General features: G+C 43.1%; 1 protein-coding gene across 2 annotated transcripts in view; it reads right to left on the reverse strand.

Moving 5' to 3' along the window:
• The window catches only part of MYO5C (myosin VC), a 231,607-nt gene that overhangs the window by 193,369 nt on the left and 20,730 nt on the right, over window positions 1-17,508 (reverse strand). Inside the window, exon 1 of one of the 2 annotated variants that reach the window (XM_082256677.1) lies at window positions 2,812-2,884. The exons of the other annotated variant lie outside the window; for it this stretch is intronic. Within the exon in view, the coding sequence (XP_082112803.1) occupies window positions 2,812-2,847 (36 nt within the window). The 5' untranslated portion in view covers window positions 2,848-2,884. Of the gene's footprint in view, window positions 1-2,811; window positions 2,885-17,508 lie in introns of those variants that run through there. 2 annotated transcript variants of the gene reach the window in all.

Genomic DNA, 17,508 nt, shown 5'->3' on the forward strand with positions numbered 1-17,508 from the left:
AGGTGCAGCAAAAATGCAAATGCATTTTTAATTGTGTTTTTTCAAACGAGCAGTGTGAAAGCATCCTAAAACAGAACAAACCCCAGGAAAATATCTTAAATTAAAAAGGGCTGTGTTACAAATAGTTAATCAACGTGAGTGTATGCCGCTTACAAGATTGCACGCCAATGAGTTACACCATTTAAAAATGTATTTCAAGGCATGGCAGCCCCCTTTTATTAAAAAAAACAGAAAGTTCACATAAACATCAGTTGTCCACACAGGGGTTCTTCCACATCAATATGAACTAAACATACCAAGCCACCTGGCTCCATTGTTGGCAGCACCACTGCTCTTCTTACCAGTCCCTCTGACTGCATTGCCCAGCTCTGCTGGTTTTCCTGGCTCCCTGAGCCTTTAGTGTCATGCTGCAAAGCTCAATCCTGGGTTCTGGATAGGGGTTATCCTGACACCCTGATAGGAGACAACATGACTCCTGAAAGGAGACCTTCTGTCTCCTGGCTGGGGCTCCTCTGATCACTGGGTGAGACCTTCTGTCTCCTGGCTAGGGCTCCTCTGACCACTGGGTGATACCTTCTGTCTCTTGGCTCCTGGCTGGGGCTCCTCTGACCCCTTGATGAGACCTTCTGTCTCCTAGCTGGGGCTCCTCTGACCCCTGGGTGAGACCTTCTGTCTCCTGGCTAGGTCTCCTCCGACCCCACTGGGTGACACCTTCTTTCTCTTGGCTCCTGGCTGGGACGCCTTTGACCCCTTGATGACCTTCTGTCTCTTTGCGCCTGGCTGGGGCTCCTCTGACCCCTGGATGAGACCTTCTGTCTCTTGGCTCCTAGCTGGGGCTCCTCTGATCCCTGGATGAGGCCTTCTGTCTCCTAGCTGGGGCTCCTCTGACCCCTGGATGAGACCTTCTGTCTCTTGGCTTCTAGCTGGGGCTCCTCTGACCCCTGGATGAGGCCTTCTGTCTCCTAGCTGGGGCTTCTCTGACCCCTGGGTGAGACCTTCTGTCTCCTGGCTAGGTCTCCTTCAACTACTGGGTGATACCTTCTGTCTCTTGGCTCCTGACTGGGACTCCTCTGACCCCTTGATGACCTTCTGTCTCTTGGCTCCTGGCTGGGGCTCCTCTGACCCCTGGATGAGACCTTCTGTCTCTTGGCTCGGGCTCCCCTGACCCCATGATGAGACCTTCTGTCTCTTGGCTCCTGGCTGGGGCTCCTCTGACCCCTGGGTGAGACCTTCTGTCTCTTGGCTCGGGCTCCCCTGACCCCATGATGAGACCTTCTGTCTATTGGCTCCTGGCTGGCGCTCCTCTGACCCGTGGGTGAGACCTTCTGTCTCTTGGCTTCTGGCTGGGGTTCCTCTGACCACTGGGTGATACCTTCTGTCTCTTGGCTTTTGGCTGGGGCTCCTCTGACCCCTGGATGAGACCTTCTGTCTCTTGGCTCCTGGCTGGCGCTCCTCTGACCCATGGGTGAGACCTTCTGTCTCTTGGCTCGGGCTCCCCTGACCCCATGATGAGACCTTCTGTCTCTTGGCTCCTGGCTGGGGCTCCTCTGACCCCTGGATGAGGCCTTCTGTCTCCCACGCTGGGAGATGTCTTCAAACTGGGAGCTTTGAGGCTGAGCTATTGTCAGGATTGAGTATTTAACAACTTGCACACCTTTGTACTCAGACTGCAGACACCTGGTAAAATCTGGACACAGGATTGAAAGTTCTGATCCATAATGACTGAATTCAGAGGCTTTTTGAAGCTCGTAAAATGCTCCTCTCTAAAGTATCAAAACGCCCACCAAGCAAAATCCTATTCATTGCAATGGCCCCTGTTCACATTTGAGCGTTTTGTCGCCTGAAGCAAAACGCCTGAAGCTCAAAAAAAGTACATGAGCTTCTTTTTTGGCAGATTACAAGCGTTTTTGTTAAGTGGGGTACACACTATAAGAAAAATCGGGAGAAAGATTGTCCGATTTTCCTCGTTGTTTCACAGCAAATCAGAACCGATGAAAGAATTTTCTTACTAAAATTTGTAGGAAAATTCTTGTACGACAAAGGCTTTTTGTTGTTGTTTATTGCTTCTGATCATGCGCAGTCTTTCTTTTGTGATTTTTCTTGTAGAAAAATCGTATGAAAACGGTACTCATTAAACGAAAATAGTTTGGTTTTTTCCCGTACGAGAAAAATTTTGGAGTTTGTCCCTTCGAGAAGAAAATTCTGAATCGTCTGCAGAAAGTTTTGTACACACTATACGAAAATCGTACGAAAACTCTTTGGACGAAAATGTTTGCCCGATATTCTTATAGTGTGTACGAGCCTTTAGATGTCAATGCCTGCCTCCAAACACCTGCAAAAAACGCCTGAAAAAAGTCCCAAAAAAACACCTGAAAACCATACGCTCAGGTGTGAATGGAGCGTAAACGTGGCACTAGTTTATTGATGCACCTTTGTGTACAAGCATTTAGATCAGTAAAAATAAAAAAACGTGAACTCCTAAAAATGTGGCATATTTTACACCCGTGTGCACTCTACCATCAATTTAGGATAATTTGCTATATTATAAAGGAAGGGCAAGCATCTATAATTCCAGAGGGGACTAATCAGTACAAGATTCATAAGCCGGTCAGTCCAATCTAGGACCCAACAAGAAACGTAGGTGATCCAGAGAACAAGTGCTCCACGGAAAATAATGGAAAAGAATCCAAAAAGGTTTGGTGCCATCTGTAATTCTCTGACATGCAATGGTTCCTCGGTTTCTGGGACTTGTTTAGCCCAGGCAGAAGCAGATGGATGGGACCTACAACAATGCAGATCTATAGGACTTACCTGCACGCAGTCTTGCAGAGTCTCCGTATACAGCATTAGGTGTGTGAATCCAGCTCCTGCCTCTCAGAAGAACATCCTGGTGTGAGCCTGGCATATGCTACATGACACTTTATATAAAGCAGACGTGTAAACATCAGCCGCGTCTTACTGGCTAATTAACAAACCAAATATTATATAATCCCTACTGCTATTTTATAGCTTCAGCATAACATCCCGTCCTCCTCCGCTTAGATGGGATACGGCCTTTTCCTTACTGTTTACCAATGAATACAGCGATAACATTCAGCTCTTCTTCCTTTTTTATATCGGAGCTCCCATCTTCTACTATAAAAATCAGGTCACACCAAAGCGCTGTGCGGGAAAAGCGCATATTTCTGACACCATGCACAAAATGCACTGTCAGTGCAATCTTCTGTGGGTATCGATATATTCTTAACCACTTCTGGACCGGAAGGTTTTCCCACTTAATGACCAGGCCATTGTTTGCGATTCGGCACTATGTTACTTTAACGGACAATTGCATGGTCGTGCGACACTGTACCCAAAGAAAAATGATGTCCTTTTTTCCCCACAAATAGAGCTTTCTTTTGGTGGTATTTGATCACCTCTGCGATTTTAATTTTTTGCGCTATCAACAAAAAAATAAAAGCGACAATTCTGAAAAATAAGCAATATTTTTCACTTTCTGCTATATAACATTCCCAATAAAAAAAAAAACCCAAAGATCAAATCTTTTCATCATTTTAGGCCAATTTGTATTCTGCTACATATTTTTGGTAAAAAAAAATTCCAATAAGCATATTTTGATTGGTTTGCGGAAAAGTTATCGCGTCTACAAAATAGGGGAAAGATTTATGTCATTTTTATTTATTTATTTTGCTAGTAATGGCTGCGATCAGCGATATTTAGCGGGACTGCGACATTGCGGCGGACAGATCGGACACCTAACTGACATTTTTGACACTTTTGGGGGGACCAGTGACATTGCTACAGTAATCAGTGCTAAAAATATGCACTGTTACTGTACTAATGACACTGGCAGGGAAGGGGTTAACCCAGGGGCGATCAAAGGGTTAAATGTGAGCCTAGGGGGGTTTTCTAACTGCGGGTTGGATGGGCTTTTGGAATCAACACAGGGGCCTATGTTCCTAAATAGGAGGAACACAGGAGCCGTGTGTGGATTGCTGACAGAACAAAGGTCTGCTGTGTTTACAACAGCAGACCGCCGTTCTGTCTCCATGGGGAGCGATTGTGGGTGCCTGGCAGCAATCGTGGCGCCCCCACGATTGCTCCCGCGAAGCGCTGTACAGGTACGGTGATTTATGGGAACCTGCCGTTGTATATCTGCAGCAGCTGATCGGCAAGTGGTTAACCACTTTAAGACCAGAAGGATTTGCCCCTCTCCTGACCAGGCCCTATTTAGCGATTCGGCACTGCGTTACTTTAACGGACAATTGCAGAGTCGTGCGGAGCTGTATCCAAATAAAATTGATGTCCTGTTTTTCCCACAAACAGAGCTTTATTTTGGTGATATTTGATCACCTGTGCGATTCTTTTTTTTGCGCTATAAACAAAAAAAGAGCGACAATTTTGAAATTAAAAATGTGTGTGTTAAAACCCACGCTAAATATAATAAATGGTGTCACCTGCAGCTGCTGCTCACAAGGTACAAACCAAGAAAATTGTAAGATGTATAAAACAGCGCTACCAGGCGTATAAAGTAGTCAATATAAATAATGAAATATAAAGTGCACTAGTAACAAACTCTAAAAATGATTCAATAACAATACCAATGAATGTGAATAATAATAGTGCTATCAAGTAAAAAACTATCACCGTTATAATGTGGGAAATAATAAAATGCACTGTGCTAAGATCTATAAAATATCCAAATTAATCCAATAAAATAAGATATAAAATAACAATAATTATTATAAAACACGCTAATAATAATAATACATCCACAATGCATTAATAGTGCAAAAAAATGTGCAAAAGTGCTGAATAAGGTGCAGTCCAAAATTATAATCCACTTGAAATATGCATAAAGTGCTGGATAAGGTGCTTGAGGTGCTCCACACAATTCCCGAAGTGCTTTCAAAGAAACCCCTTTGGGGATGCACTCACCAGACTTAAAATATCATACAGCCTCAAATCTGCAGTGATTTTCCACAGGGTGACCAGTAGGGATGGATGAGTGAGCAAAGTCTCCAAAACACCTCCAGCCTCCTCTATAGTATCCCCTTGCTTAGATGCTCAAAAGAAAGAAGGAAGGAGCCAGATAGTGAAGCCGACATGTCTTTGATAACGCCCATTGTAGGCGGGCGAAACGCATCAACGTACTTCCTGGCAGATAATCATCACACGACGTCACTTCCTTAAACCACCGTGGAACGCACGCTGGCAGCGTACCCAGAAGCGGATTGGTTTGCTGTGACTAGTGATCGTGATATAACGCTGTTACTTGATATACCTTTGTGAGTAGTTTTAACTTATTTTAATACAATAAATACCATACGGGCTTCACTATCTGGCTCCTTCCTTCTTTCTTTTTTTTTTTTTTTTAAATCAACAAAAGTCTTTATTGAAAAAATAAACATATTTACAAGGAATTTGTGTGCTTGTACAAAAAAACAAAATACAGTACAAGGGTAGCGTATCTTTAGCATGCGGCCATACACATACAGCAACAAGAGTGGCAGGATACAGTGCAATCCCGAGATTATAATGAAAGACTAAGACGACTCCAGTCTCAATAGGGTATAGGCAGGACTCCCAACATGCCAACAATAGGTCACGGAAATCCCTGCTCCAGGGTAGCAACAACAGAAACCCCACGCAAAAGAAAAAAAAAAAAACAATATGGTAAAGTAAAGAGCAGGTCTAGATACACGTCCCTGGGGCCTGGACCCATCTATCCCAGATTTTGTTATATTTGGATGGACAACCACGGTGAGCATATATCAGCTTCTTATAAGGCAAGGTATTATTAACTTCCCTGAGCCAATCATGGAAAGACAGGGAGTCGCACGAATATTTGATTTTGCCCAAATTCGCACAACAACCACAATATTGCGTGAAAAAAATAAATAAAACTAATGAGCCAGTGCTGGGTAATTCACATAAAAGAATATACGTGTATTTTCAGGTGATGAATAGCTATGCACATCTTTTTATACATAAACTTGTGTTGTGTGTCACATAATGACTGGGTCCCTAGAGCTGGGACCCCATGGGATAGTGCAAAGGGTGCTGTGTTCTCATCGCCTTCCCCCCTTACTTTTATTCACTGGTTGCCACTGGTTTCTACAACTGGAATCTTCCCCCAGCTACAGCTTACTATTGGAGGCTTTTGCTGGAATGACAGGAAAAGGGTAGGCATTCTATATGCCCCTTTTCCTCATGGGAGAAGTGGCGGGAAGTTCAAACCAGTTAGGTCAAGTTTAGATCAGGCGGTCTTCTTCCCGGGCTTTTTCCTCAGGGAATAAAGCGGGATGAGGTGCCTGAGGTAAAAGGTATTGAGTTAGCTACGTGTAACTGCAGGTGACTGAGCTGGTTTGGTGTCTGCATTTTTTTATTTAATTCATGTGTATAATTTATGATATTTATTTAGAGTTATAACAATTTAATATCCTGCCTACTATCCCATTAGGACACCGTGCTGCAACCTATAAAAGCTCTCTTCTCCCCGCTCAGCTAGCCCATCTGAGGTCAACCAGATCGCGGCTACCACCCACCCTCCCATATTATTTATTATACATCATGTCACTGTGTTTTATTTAGTGGGGGATACTCATCCAGTATGGCCTGGATGGACATCCTGATTGGAGTTTCTGCAATTGGCTGTTTTTTGGACATACCGTGCCTTGAAAAAGTATTCCTACCCCTTGAAATTTTCCACATTTTGTCATGTTACAACCAAAAAACATAAATGTGCTGTATTGGGATTTTATGTGATCGACCAACACAAAGTGGCACATAATTGTGAAGCGGAAGGAAAATGATAAATGGTTTTCCAAATTTTTTACAAATAAATACTGTATTTTCTGGTGTATAAGACTACTTTTGAACCTCAAAAAAATCCCCCAAAAATGGAGGGTCGTCTTATACGCCGAGTATAATATCTCCAAGGTAACCTAAGTATAAGTATTACCGGTAGATGAAAATTAGGGGGGTCGTCTTATATGCCCAGTCGTCTTATACGCCGGAAAATACGGTATTTGAAAAGTGTGTCGTGCATTTGTATTCAGCCCCCTTTACTCTGATACCCCTAACTAAAATCTAGTGGAACCAATTGCCTTCAGAAGTCACCTAATTAGTAAAAAGAGTCCACCTATAGAGGAGAGTGGGGATCTGACAGGTCTGTCTCTGCAAAGTAATCCCCGCTGAGCAAAACGGAGTCCGTCAAACGCACTGCCCATGTGAAAGGACCTTTAGTGAACAAACAGTATCATGAAGGTCAATGGACACACCAGAGAGGTCAGGGATAAAGTCGTGGAGAAGTGTAAAGCAGGGTTAGGTAATAACATCTCACTGAGCACTGTTCAATCTATCATCCGAAAATGGAAAGAATATGGCACAACTGCAACTCTACCAAGACATGGCCGTCCACCTAAACTGACAGGCTGCCAAGACGCCCATGGTAACTCTGGAGGAGCTGCAAAGATCCACAGCTCAGGTGGGAGAATCTGTCCACAGGACAACTATTAGTTGCGCACTCCACAAATCTGGCCTTTATGGAAGAAGAAAGCCATTGTTGAAAGAAAGCCGTAAGAAGTCCTGTTTGCAGTTTGTGAGAAGCCATGTGGGGGACACAGCTAACATGTGGAAGAAGGTGCTCTGGTCAGATGAGACCAAAATTTTACTTTTTGGCCTAAAAGCAAAACGTTATGTGTGGCGGAAAATTAACACTGCACATCACCCTGAACACACCATCCCCACCGTGAAACATGGTGGTGGCAGCATTATATTGTGGTGATGCTTTTCTTCAGCAGGAACAGGGAAGCTGATCAAAGTTGATGGGAAGATGGATGGAGCCAAATACAGGGCAATCTTAGAAGAAAACCTGTTAGAGTCTGCAAAAGACTTGAGACTGGGGCGGATGTTCACCTTCCAGCAGGACAATGATCCTAAACATACAGCCAGAGCTACAATGGAATGGTACAGATCAAAGTATATTCATGTGTTAGAATGGCCCAGTCAAAGTCCAGACCTAAATCCAATTGAGAATCTGCGGCAAGACTTGAAAATTGCTGCTCACAGACGCTCTCCATCCAATCTGACAGAACTTGAGCTATTTTTCAAAAAGAATGGGCAAAAATGTCCCTCTCTAGAATTGCAAACCTGGTAGAGACATCCCCAAAAAGACTTGCAGCTGTAATTGCAGAGAAAGGTGGTTCTACAAAGCATTGACTCAGGGGGGTGAATACAAATGCACTCCACACTTTTTAGATATTTATTTGTAAAAAATTTTGAAAACCATTTATCATTTTCCTTCCACTTCACAATTAGGTGCCACTTTGTATCGGTCTATCACATAAAATCCCAATAAAATACATTTACGTTTTTGCTTGTAACATGACAAAATGTGGAAAATTTTAAGGGTTATGAATATTTTTTCAAGGTGCTGTACAGTATGTGCCTTTAACCACTTGCCGATTGCCTAACGCCGATCTACGTCGGCAGTCAGCCCCTCACAGGCAAAGTGACGTAGGGCTACGACACTAGCTTGTGAGGGTCTAGGGAGCGAGCGCGCGCCCCCGGAGGCGCGCTCCCGCTCCTGCGTGGTCACGGACCCCCCCGCGCGTGTGACCGGCGGACCCGATGTCCGCCGGCCACTCAGCGATCGGCGGGGGAGAGGGAGAAAGTCAGGCGGCTTGTGTAAACAAGCCACCTGTCATTCTCCTCGGTGTAAAAACACTGATCACACGGATCTACTATGTAGATCCGTTGATCAGTGTCCTTACAGCTCAAGCCACAGCCAATCACAGTAGAAAGCACGCCCCTAGGGACACACACAGCCCCTCCCTCCCAAATAAAGTTAACCCCTTCACTACCAGTGTATTATTACAGTAAAAGTACATATGTATAGCACTGATTACTGTAGAAATGTCACTGGTAACCCCAAAAGTGTCAAAAATGTCAGTCAAGGGTCCGATCTGTCCGCCGCAATCTCGCAGTACCGCAAAATAAATCGCAGATCGCCGCCATTACGCGTTAAAAAAACAACAAAAATGACAAAAATCTTTCCCTTTGTTAGTAAACGCGATAACTTTTGCGCAAACCAATCAAAATACGCTTTTTGCGATTTTTTTTACCAAACATGGGTAGCATAAAACAAATTGGCCGAAAATGTTAAAAAATTTTGATTTCTACATTTTTTTTGGGGGGAATTTCATATAAAAAAATTTGAAAAATATTGTTATTTTTGCAAAATTTACGCTCTTTTTTTGTTTATAGCGCGTGATCAAAAAATCGCACAGGTGATCAAATACCACCAAAAGAAAGCTCTGTTTGTGGGAAAAGAAGGACGCCAAATTTGTTTAGGTACAGCGTCGCACAAACGCGCAATTGTCCGTTAAAGTCACGCAGTGCCGAATCGCAAAATACCCCCTGGTCAGGAAGGGGGTAAAATCTTCCGGGGCTTAAGTGGTTAAGGCTACTCCTAGGATTTACATTAGTTAATTTTGTTGCTGTTAAAATTAAGAGTTACCCCTTAACTAATCATCGTTGCCGAAAAAAAAAAAAATACTTGACCATTGCAAATGATACTGAGCCCCCGTTCACACTGGGATGACGCTACTTTGCCGGGCGACCTCATAGGTCGCGGCGCGCTGCTCGCACCGCGACCTCGGAGCGGCCGGCAAGGACTTCATAACATTGAAGTCAATGCAGGTCGCTCCGGGTCGCCCCAAAGAAGCTCCGGACCCTTTTTCTAAGTCGGAGCGACTTGTGTCGCTCCTATTAAAACGGGTCCGCAGCTTCTCTATGGAAGGCGACCTACGGCGACCTGTCAGGCGACCAGGTCGCCTGACAGGTCGCCCCAGTGTGAACGGGGGCTAAGTGTGTGATACCTTATTTTGTTTATTTTTGCTCCTTTGTGCTGATGCTGATGGGGAATACAATAACCCGTGTTGCCGGCTATAGCTGTCATAGATTGACTTGTATACAACCAGCTAGCCGATACATGGATCGAAATTCGGCCGATCCCTGCTGAACTATGTATGGCTGACTTTAGGGAACTCAAGCAGCCATGGATGTCATGACTGTTTGAATACGATAGCTGGCAGAGGAGATTCCTCCATTTAAGCTGTTTAACCTGAATGATGGAATTAGCGGATATCTCTAATCCAGCCTGCAGGGCCGAACATGAGAAAACTAAAGATATATGGCTAGTTTTACTACTTCTGCTGCATTTTCCATATTGTGAACAGAATGACAAATCCAGCAGGGAGAGTAAAGCTAGCCATACATTATACAATTTTCCTATTCAATTTCCTTTAGATTTACCTTCAACTATGTAGTGCAAGGGCCTGCCTGATTGCATACAAATTGAAAGCGTTTAGGTTTGACCTCATAGTTAATAGTTTTGGTAAATCTAAAGAATTGTATAATGTATAGCCAGCTTAACCACTTGCCGACCACCCTCCGCATATATATTGCGGCAGGCTGGCTCAGCTGCATGAATCAACGTATGGGTATGCGGGAGTGGTGATGGGGGACGAGCAAGCGGCGGCATGCTTCCGCCACCCACTAGGTAGCAGGGATCCTGATCCACGGAGCCGGTGGCCGCGATTGCTGCCGGGCACCCGTGATCGCTCCCCACTGAGAGAGGACGGTCAGCTGTTGTAAACACAGTAGACCGTTGTTCTCTCTGAAATGATCAGAGAGCACCTGTGATCCTTTTATAAAGGATCACAGGTCTCTGTGGTTATTTCACAAGCCCCTCCCCCCACAGTTAGAAAACACTCCCCTAGGCTCACACTTAACCCTTTGATCACCACTGTGTTAACCCCTTCCCTGCCAATGTCATTATTATAGTAACAGTGCATATTTTTAGCACTGATTACTGTAGTAATGTCGCTGGTCCCTCCATAAGTGTCAAAAATGTCAGTTAGGGGGTCCGATCTATCCGCCGCAAATGTCGCAGTCCTGCTAAAAATCGCAGATTGCCGCCATTACTAGTAAAAAAAATAAAAATGACATAAATGTTTCCCCTAGTTTGTAGACGCGATAACTTTAGCGCAAACCAATCAAAATACACTTGTAGCAATTTTTTTTATACCAAAAACATGTAGCAGAATACAAATTGGCCTAAAAGGATGAAAAATTTTGATTTTTAAATTATTATTTTTTTTTTTTTATTGGGAATGTTATATAGCAGAATGTGAACAATATTGTTTTTTTTTTTCAGAATTGTCGCTCTTTTTTTGTTTATAGCGCAAAAAATAAAAATTGCACTGGTGATCAAATACCACCAAAAGAAAGCTTTATTTGTGGGGGAAAAAGGACATAAATTTTATTTGGGTACAGCGTTGTATGACCGCGCAATTTTTTAATAAAGTAACGCAGTGCCGAATCGCAAAAAATGGCCTGGTCATTAAGGGGGCAAATCCTTCCGATCCAGTACCAGCCAATAGGTGGTCTGACCTGCAGATATCAAATTAGAACTAAAATACGGGTTATTCTAAGGACTGAATCTCAGGAACAAAGCCATGTAACACATAAAATGAAATATCTTCGAAGGTTATGATTAGAACCTGATCTATTGTCTGACCACAAGCACCGGCTCAGTCCCCACTGTAATCAGAAGCAATAAGAATGGTGTAGTAGAACAAATGTGGACTTCACGGCACAAAGTCACCTGTTTCCAGTGATTGCAAGTGCCCTCAAGTGACGCGTATCACCTTTCCTTTAGCCCCCTCTCCTAGTTATTGATAAATGACTTCCAGTAATAAGGTATTCTAAAGCTTTGTTGGTGACATGTATTATTTATTAACATGCTTTCTTGCTCGAACAAACACATAGATAACATGTATGAGCGGACGACTTGGCCAATTCCTAGGACTCTCTGAGATACAAAGAATACCTTCCTCAAGCAATGACAATGGCAATTTAATCCGGCTTCCCCCAAGGTACGTGTCTTGTTTTTATTGACTTAGGGCTCATGCACATGAATGTATGTGTAGGCGTATGGATGTACAGCATGGAATATTCCTGTATCTGTGGTGTATAGAGAGAAATAGCCGCACTCCAACTTGAAGGTGAAAAATATAAAATTTGTTTTATTTGTATCCAAAAGATAAAATCAATTCAAAGTGTATCCATAATATATTCAGAGACAAGAGATGAACTCATAGTAGTTGACGCGTTTCACGGATAAACGTCCGCTTAGTCGTAACATGGAGTGCGGCTATTTCTCTCTATACATGATAGTTGCCTGGACTGCGGATCCTTGCTGCACCTTATTTTGATGGTTGGGATTACCTTATCACTGGAGCGGTTCTTTTGCCCTTTCTGCTGATCTGTCCTGTATCTGTGGTGCCCGTGAGCCACAACTGTGCAGAATTCTTCCCATAGGAATGAATTACAAAATACGCAGTATGTGGGCATATGCGGGTAAATGATGGTACTTGCATTCATAGGCGCATGCGTATGGGTGAATATTACCAAAATGTGAAGCTTGCTCATGTAAACACAAGTATCACCATTTACACACATATCTGCGTACAAGGTATTTTTTTAGTTCATTCCTATGGGCAGAATTAGATAGCAGCTCGGGCTCCGAGGCACCACAAAGGCGTATTTTATGCTGAACACCCATACACCTAGAAATACGTCTGTGTGAATGAACCCTAATTACATAGAAACTAAAGAGTAACATATTGTCCACTGGTTCCCAGTTTGACATTTTTAAAGATGAGCAAAAAGTCTAAGGAAATTGAATCGCACTGGAGTAAAAGAAAGGTCGGTGCTGCAGAAACTCCAAGTGATTTCTAGCTTAGTTGCTGAGCGATTTACTTTTTTCACCATTAAGAATTAGCTACAGAATTGCCAGCCTCAGTAATTAAATGTATTATCCAAAGGTGCTTCTAGTGACTAGGGATAATCTGTGGCCCCAACCCCATAGATCAGGTAAACTTCCCCTATGTATGCATGTGGTTGCAGGTCAGGGAAGGCCTGCGCCGCAGATAATTGGTCCATTACAGGTAACATGGCAGGCTTGGCCACGTGGGTTTGGAAAAGCATCAGAACATGCCCAAGCTCACCCCAGCTACTGGCTACCTCTTATGAGCATTTTGTAGCTCCATAAACACATTTGCTGCTGTAGCTGCCTATAGTAATCAGCTACAGCAGCAACTTTGTAGCCATCTACAAATCACCAAACAAAATAGGAAGAGTGGATGGCCAGAAGTTGACCCTCTCCTGTACATATGGTGGGACTACCCAAAAAAACAAACCCTTCTGGATTGGTGTTTACCAACTTCTCTATATAGTAATGGGCAGAAGCATATGGGAACATTCCTGGGAAGGCTTATTGAGTCTAAAACCTGAAGGCTTTAGCTCTGCCTGGTTTAAGCTTATTTGAGGAAAGTGGAAAGGTAGCGCTGGACCCGAAGGTTTTGTTTTACTAATACTCACAAACCAGGCGCTCCTGGGGTGCCTGTAGGGTGGAGGGATAGAAGTAAGCCTGTGAGGCTCCCCAGTGGTTGTTCTGCTGCTAGCCAATGAGCATAGGAAGAGTGCTGATACAGACAAAAGTACATGAGGAAGGCAGCACATGAACCACACCGGGGTGCAATGGATAAAGGATTCAGGTGAACATCCAGTATAGAAAGGGTTAACAGTTTATTGTTATTGATAACCGGAAAACAAAGTACATAAAATGCTTACATCCGCCTGGGCTGGAGTGGACAAGGACACCTGGCAGCAAGCAACACGAGTGGGAGGAGGACAGTCTCCCAGGACTGCTCAGTGGTGTGTTACCAAGTCCTCGATAAAGCGCATGGCGCGAAACATGTAGTCATGGCAACCATATAGCTCGTGTCCCACCCTGGTTCCTGGTGTTTTCCCACAAGTGGCGCCTGACCGGCTGATGTCACCGCTCCGGAACTACAGCGGAGTCCTTTCATCCTCACGCCGGCTGGTTTCGGGCTTTGTGCACACACTGCTCAGCGGTCCTGGGAGACTGACCTCCTCGCACTCGTGTTGCTTGCTGCCAGGTGCACTTGTCCCTTTTACTAACAAAAAGTACAGAAAATTAGTGAAGTAAAGTGCAAGGTAATATGCCGGATATTAGTGGAAATATTCCACCAATATGCCGGGACCGGAAGTGATGTGACGGCGCTGTACGCGTTTCGTCATCAGACGTCTGGCTGCAGAAGACCCGTTCTATACCCCTGTGTGGGGTGGGTATATCTGGTTAGTAGGCTAATTACTAGTGGGATTTCCTTGCACCTCGCCAGTTACCCACCACGGGGTCACCTTGAATTCCATTTCATTCATTCACAGATCTTTTTCTGGATTTGGACTATTTCTCATCACCATTTCTGGCTATTAGGACCACTTTTTTTAGCCAGTCACTAAATTATTTATTGCTTTTTTTCACATTATTGCACTTAGTACACTTTATCCACGGATTTTTTCTGTATTTGGACTATTTTGTATCATTATCACTGGCTACTAGGACCACCAGTTTTTTAGCCAGTTACCATACTATTTATTGTTTTACAATTAATTATTTCCTTGCACTTTACTGCACTCATTTTCTGTACTTTTTGCTAGTACATTTATTCATTTTTTATCCCTGTGCACTAATCTAGCACCTTCTTGTCACTTGTCACTTTAAATTGTTTTACCATCATTGGTTCATTTACTTCACAAATCAAATCACCTGATTGCACTCAGATATTATTAATTTATCACTGGGATATATTATCACCATCGTTTTATATGTTGGTCTTTTAATATCACTTCTGTTTCCATATGTTGTTTTTATTAATTTAAGTGTATATTTATTAACGCACAGACACTTTCATTTGTATTCACATATATTTTATTGTGATTCACACACTGTATCACCCAATATAGGCAGCGCCAATTACCCATTTATTGATCTCTTTGTTTACACAGTCTTCTGATTGCAGTTTAGGGTAGGCTGCAGCCTAATCACACTTTTTTACATCTGTTAGATACCTACAGTGCGGAACTTATTTCTTTCTAAACGTAGAGCTGCACGATTAATCTTTCAAAGATAGATAGCGATCTCGATTCAACCCCCCGCAGGATCTTCATAGCATTTCCACGATTCATGTAACAAGTGCAGAGCAGTTCCCCGCTCACGGCTATCAATAAAAAAAGCAGCCTGCAATGTTCACCACCGAGTACTACAAAAAAGATGACCCAAATATAACTTGATGGTCCTTTTTTTTTTTTTTTTTTTTTTACACATTACATTATTTTTCATTACATTTCCTAACATTTGATTAAAGCAAACAGTATTACGTTTTATTTTATAGCCATCTTGCTTTCTTGCTTGATAACCTAATGTTTAGGGGTTGTAAATCTTTACAATAAAAAAGTTCTTGAAAATCGTGATCTTTATAATAAGCAAAAAAATTGTGATTCTCATTTTATCCAGAATTGTTCCGCTCTAGTAAGAAGGGTTGAAATTTAAGTGCCATGCCACTGCTAAGAGGTCCAGATATAACTTTATTCTATTAAAGGTCAGGGGTACAGATCAAGAAATAGCCTAGTAAGAAGGGTTCAAATTTAAGCGCTTTTACACTGCTAAAAAGTCCAGATATAACTTTATTCTATTTAAGTTTAGGGGTACAGCTCAAGAAATAGTCAACAAGTTTCAGGAGTCTACATGCCCCCTTCATCAGGGCTTGACTGGCCACCAAGTGAGCAAACCAGTAGTGAACTGGACCTACAATGGTATCTATTCCAGTGTGAGTTAAAAGCAGAGGCCTAATCAGCAGCTTTTTTGGCAGCCTGATTTAGGTTTATAACCTTCATTTATGCAGAAACTAAACAAACTTCACCTTCACCAATTGTTCTACAAGTCAATAAGAAAATGGCATAGTATTTAGTGCATGAAAAGCTATTAGTAATTCTTCATGACTCCTTGCATACATTTCATAAACTCTGGGCTCGCTGGGTCACCCACTATATGTTCTCAGATACTGATGGTCATTAAACTGGATGAGTATTAGAATATGCAGGATTTGACCTAGGCAAAAACTTTTTTTTTTTGTTTTGGATAGAATGGGAACGGCTTATACCCTCTGTCAAGTTTTTAATCACTCTACTACCGCTCACAGTAATACTACTGCGGCAGAGTGGCTCGTTCCCGTCCAGTCACGTAGTATTAACGTGACTGGACTCCTCCCCTTCTGGGCGGCGCTTGCGCGCCGCCGGAGGCTCGCTCCCGCTGTTTTCATTCACAGCGGGAGTCGGGCCAGGGGAGGAGCAGCGGCGATCGCCGCTGCTCTTACCCGATCGTCGGGGATCGAGTCTGGAGATCCGCCCGCTGTGTGTAAACACAGCGGGCGGATCTCCATAGTGACAGGGAGTGACAGATCGGACTGTTCAGCATAGCTGGACATCCGATCTGTCCATGAATCACATAGTCACCTCCCCCCCTACACGTCAGTAAGCACCAGGCATACATTAACCCCTCCCTCTCCAATAAAATTAACCCCTTCCCTGCCAGTGTCATTTTTACAGTAACAGTGCATATATATAGCACTGATTACTGCAGTAATGTCACTGGTACCCCCAAAAGTGTCAAAAATGTCAGTCAGGGGTCCGGTCTGTCCGCCGCAATGTCGCAGTCCCGCAAAAAAAATCGCAGATCGCCGCCATTACGCGTTAAAAAAAAAACACCAAAAATGACAGAAATCTTTCCCTTTGTTAGTAAACGCAATAACTTTTGCGCAAACCAATCAAAATACGCTTATTGCGATTTTTTTTACCAAACATATGTAGCATAAAACAAATTGGCCAAAAACTTTTAAAAAAATTGGTTTTTACATCTTTTTTGGGGGGAATTTCATATAAAAAAATGTGAAAAATATTGTTATTTTTTCAAAATAAACGCTCTTTTTTTGTTTATAGCGCAAAAAGTAAAAATCGCACAGGTGATCAAATACCACCAAAAGAAAGCTCTGTTTGTGGGAAAAAAAGGACGTAAATTTCGTTTGGGTACGGCGTCGCACGACCGCGCAATTGTCAGTTGAAGTCGCACAGCGCCGAATCGCAAAAAGTGGCCTGGACGGAAGACAGCAAAATCCTCCGGTTGTAAAGTGGTTAATGCTAAAACAAGAAGAACAGAGGGTACATCAGCCTTGTGCATTACCTTTATAAATATTTTAATGAAGACAGAAAACAATAGTATACTCAAAAAACAGCGTGAACCATAAAGCTCATAAAAATGTGCACAGTGTCTCACATTGCCTGGTCCACTGCTCCAATCCCAACATAGGGAAGACGCTTCAAATGGCTATTTGAAAGCATTTGAATTATCTTCCCCATGTTGGGATTCATGCAGTGGACCAGGCAATGTGGGACACTGTGGACATTGTTATGACCTTTATAGTACATGCTGTTTGTGAGTATACTACTGGTGGACTGGTGGAAGGCTGGTGCACCTTCTTGTTGTTTTAGTGTTCCTTTTGGACTTCCCCCAGTCCA

The sequence above is a fragment of the Pelophylax lessonae genome (genome assembly GCF_965119305.1).
Source record: "Pelophylax lessonae genome assembly, chromosome: 4".
Lineage (NCBI taxonomy): Eukaryota > Metazoa > Chordata > Amphibia > Anura > Ranidae > Pelophylax > Pelophylax lessonae.